Consider the following 14961-nt stretch of genomic DNA (forward strand, 5'->3'; position numbering starts at 1 on the left):
TGTGTTCTTTGGCTCAGCTGTGAAAGGCAGATATCCTGAATCTCCTCCTTGTCCATCCGTCCTGCTAACTTCAAGGATCTGTGGACTGCCAATTCAAGATCCCTCTGCAATGCTCAACATCTTGCTATTTATTATGTATGCCTTTGCCTTAGCTTTGCGTGTCCTCTCCAAGTGCAGTATAAATGAATTCTCCACCCGGGACATGCCCTCTTCATGTGACTACCATCGGGGAGGAGGTACCGGAGCCTGAAGACCCACACTTAAGGAACAGATTCTTCTCCTCTGCCAGAGTTCTGACCAGTCTATGAACACTACCTCATTATTCCTCTTTTGCACTATTTACTTAATTTTGTAACTTATAGTAATTTTTGTCTTTATCTCTTGCACTCACTGCGGTCACAAAACAACAAATTCCATGTCACACGTCAGTGATAATAAATCTGATTCTGCCCTGCCTTCATCAATTCTCTGTCACCTCATCAAAACACTCAATCAAATTTGTCAGAAACATTTCCCATGTACGAAGCCACACTGACTACCCCTAATCAGTCCCTGCCTTTCTAAATGCAGGTAGATCCTGACTCTCAGAATGCCCTCCAGTAATGTTCCCACCACTGATGTTAGGCTCATTGGCCTGTAGTTCCCTGGTTTGTCCTTACGGCACTTGTTCAATAAAGACACAACAATTAGCCACCCTCCAGTCTTCCGGTCCCTCACCCATGGCCAACGATGATTAAATCTCTACCACAGCCCCAGCAATTTCTTTACTGGCTTCCCACAATGTCATAAGATACACTTGGTCGGGCCACAGGGATTTATCCACCAGGGTGCTCCATGGCCTCTAGTACTGCCTCTTTTGTTATGTAGATATGTCTCAGGACATCAGTGTTCTCTTCCCTGAACTCCCCAGCTTCCAAGGCCTTCTCCATAGTAAGTACAGATGAGAAATGCTTTCTTATCCAAGCCCTTTGCACTATGGTAGTCCCTGACAATATCAGGGAATTTAAAATCACCTACTTTTACAACCAAATTATTCCGACAGCTATCTGCAGTCTCCCGACAAATCTGCTCCTGCAATTGCTGCTGACTGTTGGGGAGGCCTACAGTACAATCCCATCAGAGTGATCACCCCCTTTCTTATATTGCATGGAATCAGGTGAGGGAGGTTGGGAGGGCAGGTGGGGGAGGGGAACCAGTGGGAAGGGTGTGGGTGATGGGCCAATGCTGAGGGTGGAGGAGGGGAAGGGATAGGGTGCTAGCGACTACATAGTTCAGGAGGACAGAGAAAAGGGACGGACGGGAGGCTGGACCATAGAACACTACAGCACAGTGCAGGCCCTTCAGCCCACAATGTTGTGCCAACATTTTATCCTGCTCTAAGATCTATCTAACCCTTCCCTCCCACATAGCCCCCCCATTTCTCTATCATTCATGTGTCTAAGAGTCTCTTAAATGTCCCTAATGTATCTGCCCCCACAACCTCCGTTGGCAGTGCGTTCCACACACCCACCACTCTCTGTGGAAAAAAACTTACCCCTGACATCCTCCTTATACCTTCCTCCAATCACCTTAAAATTATGTCCCCTCATGTTAACCTTTGTCGCCCTGGAAAAAAGTTTCTGACTGTCCACTCGATCTATGCCTCCTATCATCTTGTACACCTCCATCAAATCACCTCTCATCCTCCTTCTCTCCAAAGAGAAAAGCCCCAGCTCGCTCAACCTATCCTCACAAGACATGCTGTCTAATCCAGGCAACATCCTGGTAAATCTCCTCTGCACCCTCTCTAAAGCTTCCACATCCTTCCTATAATGAGGCGACCAGAACTGAACACAATACTCCAAGTGTGGTCTAACCAGAGTTCTATAGAGCTGCAACATCACCTCGCGGCTCTTGAACTCAATACCCCAACTAATGAAGGCCAACATACCATACACCTTCTTAACAACCCTATCAAGGTCAGAGGCCAAGGGATCCAGGGAGGATTGGCCGTGTGGATTCAGAATTGGCTTGCCTGTAGAAAGCAGAGGGTTGTGATGGAGGGAGTGCATTCAGATTGGAGGGCTGTGACTGGTGGTGTCCCACAGGGATCGGTTCTGGGACCTCTACTTTTTGTGACATTTATTAATGACTTAGATGAGGGGGTGGAAGGGTGGGTTAGCAAGTTTGCAGATGACACAAAGATCGGTGGTGTTGTGGATAGTGTGGAGGGCTGTTGAAGCTTACAGAGGGATATTGATAGGATGCAGAGCTGGGCTGAGAAGTGGCAGATGGAGCTCAATCCAGAGAAGTGTGAGGTGTACACTTTGGAAGGACAAACTCCAAGGCGGAGTACAAGGTAAATGGCAGGATTCTGGGGAGTGTAAAGGAGCAGAGAGATCTGGGGGTTCATATCCACAGATCACTGAAAGTCGGCTCACAGGTAGATAGGGTAGTTAAGAAAGCTTATGGGATGTTAGCTTTCATAAGTCGTGGGATCGAGTTTAAGAGCCGCAAGGTAATGATGCAGCTTTACAAAACTCTGGTTAGGCCACACTTAGAGAGTACTGCGTCCAGTTCTGGTCGCCTCATTATAGGAAGGATGTGGAGGTGTTGGAAAGGGTGCAGAGGAGATTTACCAGGATGCTGCTTGGATTAGAGAGTATGGATTATGAGGAGAGACTAAAGGATCTAGGGCTTTACTCATTGGAGAGAAGGAGGATGAGGAGAGACATGTTAGAGGTATACAAGATATTGAGAGGAAATGATAATAGTGGACAGCCAGTGCCTCTTTCCCAGGGCACCAATGCTCAATACAAGAGGGCATGGCTTTAAGGTAACGGGTGGGAAGTTCAAGGGAGATGTCAGAGGGAGGTTTTTCACCCAGAGAGTGGTTGGTGCATGGAATGAGCTGTCTGGGGTGGTGGTGGAGGCTGATACGTTGGTCAAATTCAAGAAATTGTTAGATAAGCATATGGAGGAATTTAAGATAGAGGGATATGTGGGAGGAAGGGGTTAGATAGTCAGGTGTGGTTTGAAGGGCAGCACAACATGGTGGGCCGAAGGGCCTGTATTGTGCTGTATTGTTCTATGGTTCTATGGTTCTATGGTTCAACCTGCGCAGCAACCTTGAGGGATCTATGGACGTAGACCCCAAGATCCCTCTGTTCCTCCACACTGCTAAGAATCAAGTTTGGCTACAACGTTGTAGCTTCATGTATTAATAACATAAGAAATAGGAGCAGGAGTCGGCTATCTGGCCCGTTGAGCCTGCTCCGCCATTCAATAAAATCATGGCTGATCTGGCTATGGACTCAGATCCACTAACCTGCCTTTTCCCCATAACCCTTAATTCCCCTACTATGCCAAAATCTATCTAACTGTGTCTTAAGTATATTTCCTGAGGTATCCTCTACTGTTTCCCTGGGCAGAGAATTCCAGATTCACTACTCTCTGGGAAAAGCAGTTTCTCCTCATCTCCGTCCTCAATCTACTCCCCCGAATCTTGAGGCTATGTTCCCGAGTTCTAGTCTCACCTACCCGTGGAAACAACCACCCTGCCTCTATCTTATCTATCCCTTTCATAATTTTATATTTTTCCGTAAGACCCCCCTCATTCTTCTGAATTCCAGCGAGTATAGTCCCAGACAACTCGATCTCTCCTCATAGGCTAACCCCTCAACTCCGGAATCAACCTGGTGAACTTCCTCTGCACCGCCTCCAAAGCCAGTATATCTTTCCTCAGCTAAGGAGAACAGAACTGCACACAGTACTCCAGATGCGGCCTCACCTAATCCAGGCCCTAAACTCATCTGCCTTACCCGTTATACTCCTTGCATTAAAATAAACCTGACCATCATCTCTGTTGTTACATTACCCTGGCACTGATAAAGTGGTCTCATTGTCCTGTACTAATCCAAATTAGCCCATTGCACAACTCTTTCCCCATTACGGCCTGTTGTCAGGATTTCTGCCCAGACCCTGTGCTATGCCTAGCCATACCTAGTAGTTTTGGACCTTGAGCAGCTGAAGAACTGTTCAAGCTCTGGGACGAGGGTCGCTATCCCAATGCCAGGGTCGATAGGCGTCCTGCTGCAACATTTCCACTCACCATGTCGTAAATAGATGAGATGAAGTTGGCTGAGATGGAGACAATCATGACGATGGTGCGGACACTGTAAGTCTCGTGGATCCAGCAGCACATTTCGTGCATGGCCTTCGGGAGACACGCAAACCCCTCAGCCATCGTGCAGCAGAGAAGACAGAAGTAAATGAGCAGGATGCAGATGAAGTGTCCAACCCTCATCTTTTTCCTGTGCGGAGCGAACAAGGGCAGTGACTTGAAGAAATCTCCTCAGGAATTGAAACACAATAAAAGGCAGTGACGGCAGCTGCTGGTCCAACTGTGAAACAGCCAGGGGAATGAGACATTCACCTCTGGGAGAATGGGGGAGGAGGGGGAGGGAAGGGAAGGGAGAGCAGGGAGGGAAGAGGGTACATGCAACATAGAACAGTACAGCACAGAACAGGCCCTTCGGCCCACAATGTTGTGCCGACATATCTAATCCCTCCTACCTACAGAATGTCCATATCCCTCCATCTTCCTCTCATTCATGTGCCCATCCAAGCCCCTCTTAAAAGCCCCCAATGAATTTGCCTCCACCACCCTATCAGGCAACACATTCCAGGCACCCACCACTCTCTCAGTAAAAAACGTACCCCTCACATCTGTTCTGAACCTACCCCCTCTCACCTTCAATGCATGCCCTCTGGTATTGGATTGCTCAATAATGGGAAAAAGATATTGCTTGTCCACCCTATCTGTGCCCCTCATCATTTTATACACTTCCAACAGATCACCCCTCAGCCTCCGCCGCTCCAGAGAAAAGAGCCCAAGTGTGTCCAGCCTCTCCCAATAGCACATGCCTTCTAATCCAGGCAGCGTCCTAGTAAACCTCCACTGCACCCTCTCTAAAGGCTCAACATCCTTCCTGTAGTGAGGTGACCAGAATTGCAGGCAATACTCTAAATGCAGCCTAACCAGAGTTCTATAGAGATGCATCATAACTTGTTGACTCCTACACTCAATACCCCGATTAATGAAAGCAAGCGTTCCTTGAACCGTCTGAACCACCCTGTCCACCTGTGCAGCCACTTTCAGTGAGTAGGCAATGGAAAGGAGAAAAGAACAGGGAAGGGAAGGGAGGGTGGAGGGTGGAGAGGGAGGGAGTGGAGGGGAAGAGAGGGCAGAGGGCGAATGGAGGGATAATAGGGGAGCAGAACAGAAAAGGAAGGAATGGGAGGGGACGGAAAGGAAGAGAGGCAGGGATAGAAGCAGGGAAGAAGGGGAGGGGTGGGGTGGGAGAGGGAGGGATGGGAAAGTGAGAGGTGGGAGAGGAAGAGGTGGTGAAGGGAAGAGGAGGGGTGGGTGTGAGACGTGGGGGGTGGGGTGGGGAGGGGTGGGTGTGAGACGTGGGGGGAAGGAGGGGTGGTGAAGAGAAGGGGAGGGGAGGGGTGGGGTGGGTGTGAGACGTGGGGGAAGGGAGGGGTGGTGAAGAGAAGGGGAGGGGAGGGGTGGGGTGGGTGTGAGACGTGGGGGAAGGGAGGGGTGGTGAAGAGAAGGGGAGGGGTGGGGAGGGTGTGAGACGTGGGGGGAGGGAGGGGTGGTGAAGAGAAGGGGTAGTAAACAGGGAAGAGGGAGAAGGAGGTGTGGTGAAGCGGACGAGTGGGGTAGGGAAGGGTAGGGTAGGGAGGGGTGGATAGGGGAGAGGAGGCTGGTGTAGAGGAGGCAGTGGAGAGGAGGGATGTCCTGCACCTCAACAATGCCCACCCCTCACTCACATCCCAACCCCACCACTGTCACCCTCTACTCACTGCCCTGGTTCGCATCTTCGGTGTCCACCTGCACCTCCACCCTCCACCCAAACCCCCCCAATAACACTGGCCGCAGCCTTCCTCCAATGATGGTCCCTCGCTCCACCACTGCTCACAACATTCCGCACGGCTAAACATCCCACCTCCAACAAGTCCCACCCTTCCTCCACACATCCCACTCTCAACCCCTCCCTCCATCATCAGCCCCACACTCCACCACCATAGAGTCATACAGCATAGAAACAGGCCCTTCAGCCCACCTGGTCCATGCTGACTAAGGTTCCCATCTCAGCCAGTCCCATTTGCCAGCATTTGGCCCATATCCCTCCAAACCTGTCCAAGTTTCTTTTAAATGTTGTTGATGCACCTGCCTCACCCACTTCTTCTGGCAGCTCGTTCCATATACTGGGTGAAGAATTTGCCCCTCAGGTTCCTCTTAAATCTCTCGCCTCTCACCTTAAACCTGTGCCCTCTAGTTCTTGATTCCCCAACCCTGGGAAACAGACTGAGTGCATTCACCCTATCCATGCCCCTCATGGTTTTATACACCTCTATAAGACCACCCCTTATTCTCCTACATTCCGGTGAAAAAAGTCCCAACCTGCTCAACCTCTCTCCATAACTCAGTCCCTCAGGTCCCAGGAACTTCCTAGTAAATCTTCACTGCACTCTTTCCAGCTCAATGGCATCTCTCCTATAGCAGGATGACCAAAATTGAACACAATATTCTAAATGCACCCTCACCAACATCTTGTACAATTGAAGTTCCCAAAGAGAGGCTGGTCAGTCTGACATCAGTTACTGGAGGGAATTCTGAGGGAAAGGATCTACCAGCATTTGAATAGACAGAGTCTGATTGTGGGGAGTCAGTGTGGCTTTGTATGTGGGAAGTCACATTTGACAAATCTATTAGAGTTTTTTGAAGAGATAGCCCAAAGGGTAGATGAGGGTAGGGCAGTGGATGTCATCCATTTGAACCTTAGCAAGGCCTTGTCCCACTTGGCAGGCTGGTCTGGAAGGTTGGGTCCTGTGGAATCCAGGGAGAGCTAGTTAGGTGGATTCAAAATTGACTCGGAGGTTGGTGGTTGGAGGTTGTTTCTGGGAATGGAGGCCGGTAACTAGTGGTATGCTGCAGGGGTCGGTGTTGGGACCCTTGTTAGTCATTATTTATATAAATGATATAATGCAACATAACATCCCAAATTCTCAACTCAATGCCCCGACTGATGAAGGCCAGCGTGCCAAAAGCCTTCTTCACCACCCTGTCTACCTGTGATGCCACTTTCAGGAAACCATGTCAAAGTGAATGTCAAAGTCAAAGTCGAGTTTACTGTCATATGCTCAAGTGTGCACAGGTGCAATGAAAAACTTGCAGCAGCACCACAGGCACATCGCATCTGACAAGCAGCATTTGCAAGAAAAAATACATTAAACATAAATTATAGACAACTTTTACAGGAAAGAACACAATTACAGCAGAAAAAAAGTCTATTTTGTACTTGTACTCCTAGGTCCATAAAACACTCCCCAGGGTCCTACCGTTCACTGTGAAAGTCCAACCCTTATTTGTCTTCCCAAGATGCAATACTTTGCACTTATCTGAATTAAACTCCATTTGCCATTCCTCGGCCCACTGACCCAAATCCTGAACCATCTTCACTGTTAATGACCCCAGCTATTTTAGTGTCATCTGTAAACTTCCTAACCACACTTTGTACATTCTCATCCAAGTCATTGATATAGATGGCAAATAGCAATTAGCCAGCTCTCCCTGGATCCCATGTGATCTAACTTTCCATATCAGCCTACCATGTGGAACCTCATCAAAGGCCTTACTGAAGTCCACATAGACCACATCTACCACCCTGCCCTCATCAACCCTCTTGGTTACTTCTTCAAAAAACTCAATCAAATCTGTGAGACGTGATCTTTCACACACAAAGCCGTGCTTACTATCCCTAATTAACCCGTCTTTACAAATGCTTGTATATCTTATGCCTCAGAATCCCCTCCAGTAACTTACCTATCACAGATGGCAGTCTATAGTTCCCAGAGTTTTCTTTGCAGTCCTTCTTAAATAGAAGTACAACATTAACCCCCCTTCAGTCTTCTGGCATTTCACCCATGGCTAATGGTGATGCACATCTCAGCCAGGGCTCCTGCAATTTCTTCTGTAGCTCCCACAGTGCTCTTGGATATACCTGATCAGGCCCTGGAGATTTATCAACCTTCATATGTTTATAGACATCCAGTTCCTCCTCTGCTGAAATGCAGACCATCCCCAAGACCTCCCTATTAGCTATCTCAAGGTCCAAGGTCTTCAAGTCTTTCTCCACAGTAAAAACATGCAGCTCCACACAAATCGAGACACAAGAGAGACTGCAGCTGCTGGGCGACTGCAGCTACATTTCAGGCTGAGATCCTTCTTCTTATTCATTTCCCTCCATAGATGCTGCCTGACCTGCTAAGTTCTTCCAGTACTTTGAGTTCGGCTCCACACAAAGATGTCCACTTTGGTCTTTGAGGGGCCCTAATCTCTCTCTATTTACTCTTTTTTCCTTAATAAACCTATAAAGCCTCTTTGGGCTCTCCTTAATATTCTCTGCCAAAGCTATTGAATGTCCCCATTTTGCCCTCCTGATTCCCTTCTTGAGTACACTCCTGCATCCTCTATACTCCTCCAGGGATTCACTTGGCCCCAGCTGCCTGTACCTGACCCATGCCTCCTTCTTTTTCCTGACCAGAGCCTCAATATCCCTCGTCATCCAGGGTTCCCTACTCCTGCCAGCCTTGCCCTTCACTCTGACAGGAATATTCAGACCTTGAACTCTCAATATCTCACCTTTAAAAGCCCCCCATGTGTCAGACATCTCTTTGCCCACGAACAACCTTCTCCAATCAACCTATGCAAGTTCCTGCCTAATACCATCAAAATTTGCCTTGCCCCAGTTTAGAACTTTAACTTGTGGACCAGTTCTGTCTGTTCCCATAACTAATTTAAAACTAATAAGCTGTGGGACCAGCGAGCTTCATGGAGATATACAGCAGGAAAACAGGCCCTTCGGCTCCATTTGTCCGTGCCGGCCAAGCTGCCTACCTGAGCTAGTCCCATCTACCCACGTTTGACCCATACCCCTCTAAACCCTTTCGATCCATGTACCCGGCTAAATTCTTTTAAACCCTGTAACTGTACCCGCCTCCACCACTTCCTCTGGCAGCTCATTCCAGATTCAACAATCTTCCCTCCCTCCCCCCAAAAGTCCTCCTCCCTCCCTCCCCCATGTCCCTCCCTCCCCCACATCCTTCCCTCCCCCCCACCAGTCCCCCACACCCCTCCCTCCCTCACACCCCTCCCTCCCACACCCACCAGTCACTCACTCCCTCCCCCACCAGTCGCTCATTCCTCTGTCGACCACCAGCCCCACCCACCACAGTGTTTGCTTGCTCCTCAAGGGCCCCTCCTCTGCTGCCTATTCTTCCATTAGAATGTGCCTCAGTAGGCCTGGGTGTGCAGAATCAACCTATCGCCTCTGGTACTCACTCAGGAACTGCAAACAACATCTGTACAGCAAGAATGAGCAGCGTCATGATGAGGGCACAGACCATGCTGGAAGTGAAAAGATCATCTCGAATCCTGCGATACTGGGCACAGGAAAGAGAGAGCAGTGAATACACAGGGCAATGATGCCTCAGATCAACAGCCTGGCAGCTCTCAGAAGCGTTGCCACATCCCATTTTTGGTTTGTTATCTACCACACCACTATCCACCCCCCTTCAACACACCAACAATTCTGGAAACTCAATGGTCCCTACCACCCAGAAAATGCTCAAAACAGTCAAGACAATGCCTCTAAAAATGCTACGAAGGCATATTAAGACCACCACTGACAACATCCACTGCCTTACTGTCAGCAATCAGCTTTGTCACCTTCTCAAAAAACTCTATTGTGTTTGTAAGGCAGGACCTGCCCCTTATAAATCCATGCTTACTGTCCCTAATAAGCCCGTACTTTTCCAAATGTGAGTAAATCCTCCCACTAAGAATCCTCTCCAATAACTTTCCTACCACAGATGTACGGCTCACCAGCCTATAATTTCCTGGTATGTCCCTGTTGCCCTTCTTAAACAGAGGAACGACACCAGCTGCAGTCCTCTGGGACCTAGCCTGTGGCTAGAGGATACAAAAATCTTTGTCAAGTCTCCTGCATCTACTCTCCTGCCTCTCCCAATAACCTGGGATAAATCCCATCAGGTCCTGGGGACATCCACTTCAAGAGACTCATCATCTCCTCCTTCTTGATCTCAACATGCCCTAGATTATGAGCATACCCCTCCCTGATCTTGTTATACTCCATGTCCTTCTCCTTGGTGAATAAGATAAGATTTCTTTATTAGTCACATGTACATCAAAACACAGTGAAATGCATCTTTGCGGAGAGTGTTCTGGGGGCAGCCCACAAGTGTCGCCACGCTTCCGACGCCAACATAACATGCCCACAACTTCCTAACCCATAAGTCATTGGAATGTGTGAGGAAACCGGAGCACCTGGAGGAAACCCATGCAGACATGGGGAGAACATACAAACTCATTACAGACAGTGGCCAGAATCAAACCCGGGTCGCTGGCACTGTAATAGTGCTACGCATTATGAATACCAATGTAAACTACCTCGCCCACATGTATGTACAAAATGCCTTTGGATTTACCTTAATCGTACTCGGAGAGAACATTTCATGGCCCTTTTGGCCCTCCTAATACTCTGCTTGAGTTCTTTCCTGCTTTCTTCATATTTCTTAAGGGTCCTGTCTGATTTCAGCTTCCTCAACCATACATTTCTTTTTGATTCCCAGTTACCCTCATTGCTCTGAATATAAAGTGCCCCAGGATTTTCCTTAATCTAATCTGCCAGTGATATTTCATGGTCCCACTTTGTCCTCTTACTTTCTTTTTTAAGCACACTGAACTGTCACAAAGTCTTTTCCCCATGGCAGGGGAGTCTGAAACTGGAGGACAGAGGTTTGTGGGAGGGGATAGATTTAAAGAGGATGTGAAGGACAACAGAGAGTGGTGGTGTATGGAACGAGCTGTCAGAAGAAGTGGTAGACGTGGATGCAATTACAATATTTCAAAGACAATTGGACAGGTACGTGGACAGGAAAGGTTTAGAGTGATATGGGCCAAATGCAGGCAAATGGGACTTGCTCAGGTGGGCACCTTGGTTAGCATGGAAGAGTTGGGAGAAAGGGCCTGTATTACTCTACAGCTCTATAAATTGGCCTTCCCCTAATTCAGACATTTAATTTCTGGACTATCCTCAACCCTTTCTGTAACTACCTTGAAACTAAGTGCTCTCCCACTGTCACTTCATCCACTTACCCAGCTACTGCCCCATTCTAGAAGGACCATCTACGAACTGGCACAAAAAGAGCTCCTGACTGCAGTTTAAAAATTGCACCCTATCTAATCCTTTCGTACCAAGATCTCAATTAACATTGGGGAAGTTGAAATCCCCCACTTCTATAACCAGATGCTCCTTGCTCCTCGAGATCCGGTGATCCCCCTTTCCAGTTTTAACCTCTACCCAGATGACACAATGATTGGTGGTGTCGTAAAGTGTAGAAGTTTGGCAAAAGATACAGCGGGACATAGATCAGTTGTAGATATGGGCAGAGAAATGGCAGATTGAGTTTAAGCCAGCCAAGTGTGAGGTGTTGTACTTTGGGAGATCAAATGTTAAAGGACAGTACACTGCTAATGGCAGGACCCTTAACAATGTTGATGTAAAGAGGGATTTGAGGTCCATAGCTTCCTGAAAGTGGCCGCAAAGGTTGATGGGGTGGTAAAGGTGTATGGCAGACTGGCCTTTATCAGTCAAGGCATTGAATTCAAGAGTCAGGAAGTTATGCTGCAGCTTTATAAAACTGGAGTATGTGTGGGGCAAGTTTGTTTTATATGCACAGAGAGGGGTGGGTGCTGCCGGGGCAGTGTTGGAGGCACATACAACCGAGGTGTTTAAGAGGCTGTTAGATAGGCACATGAATATGCAGACAATGGAGGGATATGGACCATGTGCAGGCAGAAGGGATTGGTGTAATTAGGAATCATTAGTTTAATTAGTTCACCACAACATGATGTGCTGAAGCACCTATTCCTGTGCTGTACTGTTCTATGTTCTATGATCCATGATCCTGACTTTGGACGCTGTCTATGTAGAACTTGCACATTGTTCCTGTGACTGTGTGGGCTTCCCCGGGTGCTCCAGTTTCTCCCACATCCCAAAGATGTGCAGGTTGGTGGGTTAATTGTCCACTGTAAATTGCAGCCAGTGCAGGTGTGATGGACTGTGGGAGTCAGTGGATTTGTAGTAGATGTCTGCAGATAATCTGTCTCCTGAGATGGAGACAGAGAGATCAAGAAAGGGGAGAGAGGTGTCAGAAATGGTCTGAGTGAATTTGAGCGAAGGGTGGGAGTCGGCAGTGCAGTTGGTGAAATTAGCGAGATCTGCCATTCCCTTCCCTCAGTCTGTCCACCTCCACCATATCTGTTCTCAACCACTTCAGGACAGCCGAGGTGCCCTCGTTTTTCAGGAAATGGGGTACCCCACCTCCCCACCCCACCCATGGAGGCCTCACCCATATCTCCTCCATTACCCTCACTTCTGCTCTTACCCCACATCTCCCCAGACAGAGCAAGGACAGAGTTCCCGATCCTCACTTTCACCTCACCAGCACATATTCTTCGTGACTCATACCAGCTGCAATATGATCCCACCACCTACCACATCTTCCCCTCCCCACCCCTTTCTGCTTTCCACAGGGACCATCAGTAAACGGGGATAATCCGCACCTTCCCCACATCAATGCATTAGATCGCATGGAATCCAGTGAGAACTGGCTAACTGGATACACAATTGGCTTGATCGTAGGAAGCAAAGATGATGGTGGAACGTTGTTTCTCGGAATGAAGGCCTGTGACTAATGGCTCAGTGCGAGGCCTATTGCTATTTGTCATCTATATTAGTGCTTTGGATGAAAATATACAAGGCATGGTTAGTGCTGCAGCTGACAGTGAAGGTCATTATCAGGATTTACAGAGAGATCTTGATCAGCTGGGTAAGTGGACCGAGGAATAGCAAATGGAATTTAATTTGGATAAGTGCAAGGTGTTGCATTTCGGGAAGACAAATGAGGGTAGGATTTTCACAGTGAATGGCAGGGCCCTGGGGAGTGTTGTAGAACAGAGAGACCTAGGAGTACAAGTACATTGATTCCTGAAAGTGGCATCACAGTTAGACAGAGTGGTGAAGAAGCCTTTTAGCATGCTGGCCTTCATCAGTCAGGGCACTGAGTACAGAAGTTGGGATGTCATGTCGCAGTTGTACAAGATGTTGGTGAGGCTGCATTTGGAATATTGTGTTCAGTTTTGGTCATCCTGCTACAGGAAAGATGCCATTAAGCTGGAAAGAGTGCAGAGATTTACAAGGATGTTGCCAGGACTCGAAGTACTGAATTAAGGAGGAAGGGTGAGTAGGTTGGGACTTTTTTTAATTGGAGCATAGGAGAATGAGGAGTGATCTTATAGAGCTGAATGACTTATAGAGGTCAATGAGGACGTAGCTTGGTGAATGAACACAGTCTTTTTCCCTGGGCTGGGGAATCAAGAACGAGAGAGCATAGGTGTAATATGAGAGGGGAGAGATTTAATAAGAAACTGAGGGGCAACTTTTTCACCCACAGAGTGGTCATAGAACAGAACACTACAGCACAGTACAGGCCCTTCAGCCCACAATGTTGTGCAGACATTTTATCCTGCTCTAAGATCTATCTAACCCTTCCCTCCCACATAGCCCATTTTTTGATCATTCATGTGGCTATGTAAGAGTCTCTTAAATGTCCCTAATGTATCTGCCCCCACAACCTCTGCCGGCAGTGCGTTCCACACACCCACCACTCTCTGTGGAAAAACTTACCCCTGACATCGCCCTTTACACCTTCCTCCAATCACCTTAAAATTATGTCCCCTCATGTTAGCCATTGTCACCCTGGGAAAAAGTCTCTGATTGTCCACTCAATCAATGCCTCTTATCATCTTGCACACCTCTATCAAGTCACCTCTCATCCCCCTTTGCTCCAAAGAGAAAAGCCCTAGCTTGCTCAACCTTTCCTCATATGACATGCTCTCCAATCCAGGCAGCATTTTGGTAAATCTCCTCTGCACCCTCCCGAAAGCTTCCACATCCTTCCTATAATGAGGCGACCAGAACTGAACACAATACTCCAAGTGTGGTCTACGCAGAGTTCTATAGAGCTGCAACATCACCTCACGGCTCTTGAACTCAATACCTCGACTATCAACCTGCGCAGCAACCTTGAGGCATCCATGGACATGGACCCCAAGATCCCTCTGTTCCTCCACACTGCTAAGAGTACTGCCATTAACCTTGTATTCTGCCTTCAAATTCGACCTCCTGAACTCCCGAAGTGTATCACTACACACTTTTCCGGATTGAACTCCATCTGCCACTTCTCAGCCCAGCTCTGCATCCTATCAATGTCCTGTTGTAACCTACAGCAACCTTCTACACTATCCACAACACCACCAACCTTCATGTCATCTGCAAACTTACTAACTCACCCTTCCACATCCTCATCCAAGTCATTTATAAAAATCATAAAGAGCAGGGGTCCCAGAACAGATCCCTGCAGAACACCACTGGTCACCAACCTCCAGGCAGAATACTCTCCATCTACAACCACCCTCTGTCTTTTACGGGCGAGCCAATTCTGAATCCACGCAGCCAGGTTTCCCTGGATCCCATGCCTCCTGACATTCTGAATGAGCCTTCCATGAGGAACCTTATCAAACACCTCACTAAAATCCATGTACACCACATCCACTGCTCTACCTTCAATGTGCTTTGTCACATCCTCAAAGAATTCAGTCAGGCTCATGAGACATGGCCTGCCCCTCACAAAGCCATGCTGACTGTCCCTAATCAGGCTATGCTTCTCCAAATGCCCATAAATCCTGTCTCTCAGAATCTTCTCCAGTAATTTGCCCACCACTGAAGTAAGACTCACTGGTCTGTAATTCCCAGGGTTATCCCT

General features: G+C 48.1%; 2 protein-coding genes across 4 annotated transcripts in view; both read right to left on the reverse strand.

Annotated features, from left to right (window-relative positions):
- LOC127568664 (uncharacterized) overlaps nt 1-14961 on the reverse strand; it is a 235837-nt gene that overhangs the window by 183166 nt on the left and 37710 nt on the right. The window lies entirely within an intron of this gene.
- The window catches only part of LOC127568658 (adenylate cyclase type 8-like), a 129643-nt gene that overhangs the window by 50229 nt on the left and 64453 nt on the right, over nt 1-14961 (reverse strand). For all 3 annotated transcript variants that reach the window (XM_052012655.1, XM_052012654.1, XM_052012653.1), the window contains exons 9-10: nt 9395-9495; nt 4091-4292 (exon numbers count right to left, since the gene is read on the reverse strand). In XM_052012655.1, coding sequence (XP_051868615.1) covers nt 4091-4292; nt 9395-9495 — 303 coding nt within the window. The remainder of the gene's footprint in view (nt 1-4090; nt 4293-9394; nt 9496-14961) is intronic.

Source organism: Pristis pectinata, chromosome 3, assembly GCF_009764475.1.
Source record: "Pristis pectinata isolate sPriPec2 chromosome 3, sPriPec2.1.pri, whole genome shotgun sequence".
In the NCBI taxonomy this organism is placed as follows: Eukaryota; Metazoa; Chordata; class Chondrichthyes; order Rhinopristiformes; family Pristidae; genus Pristis; species Pristis pectinata.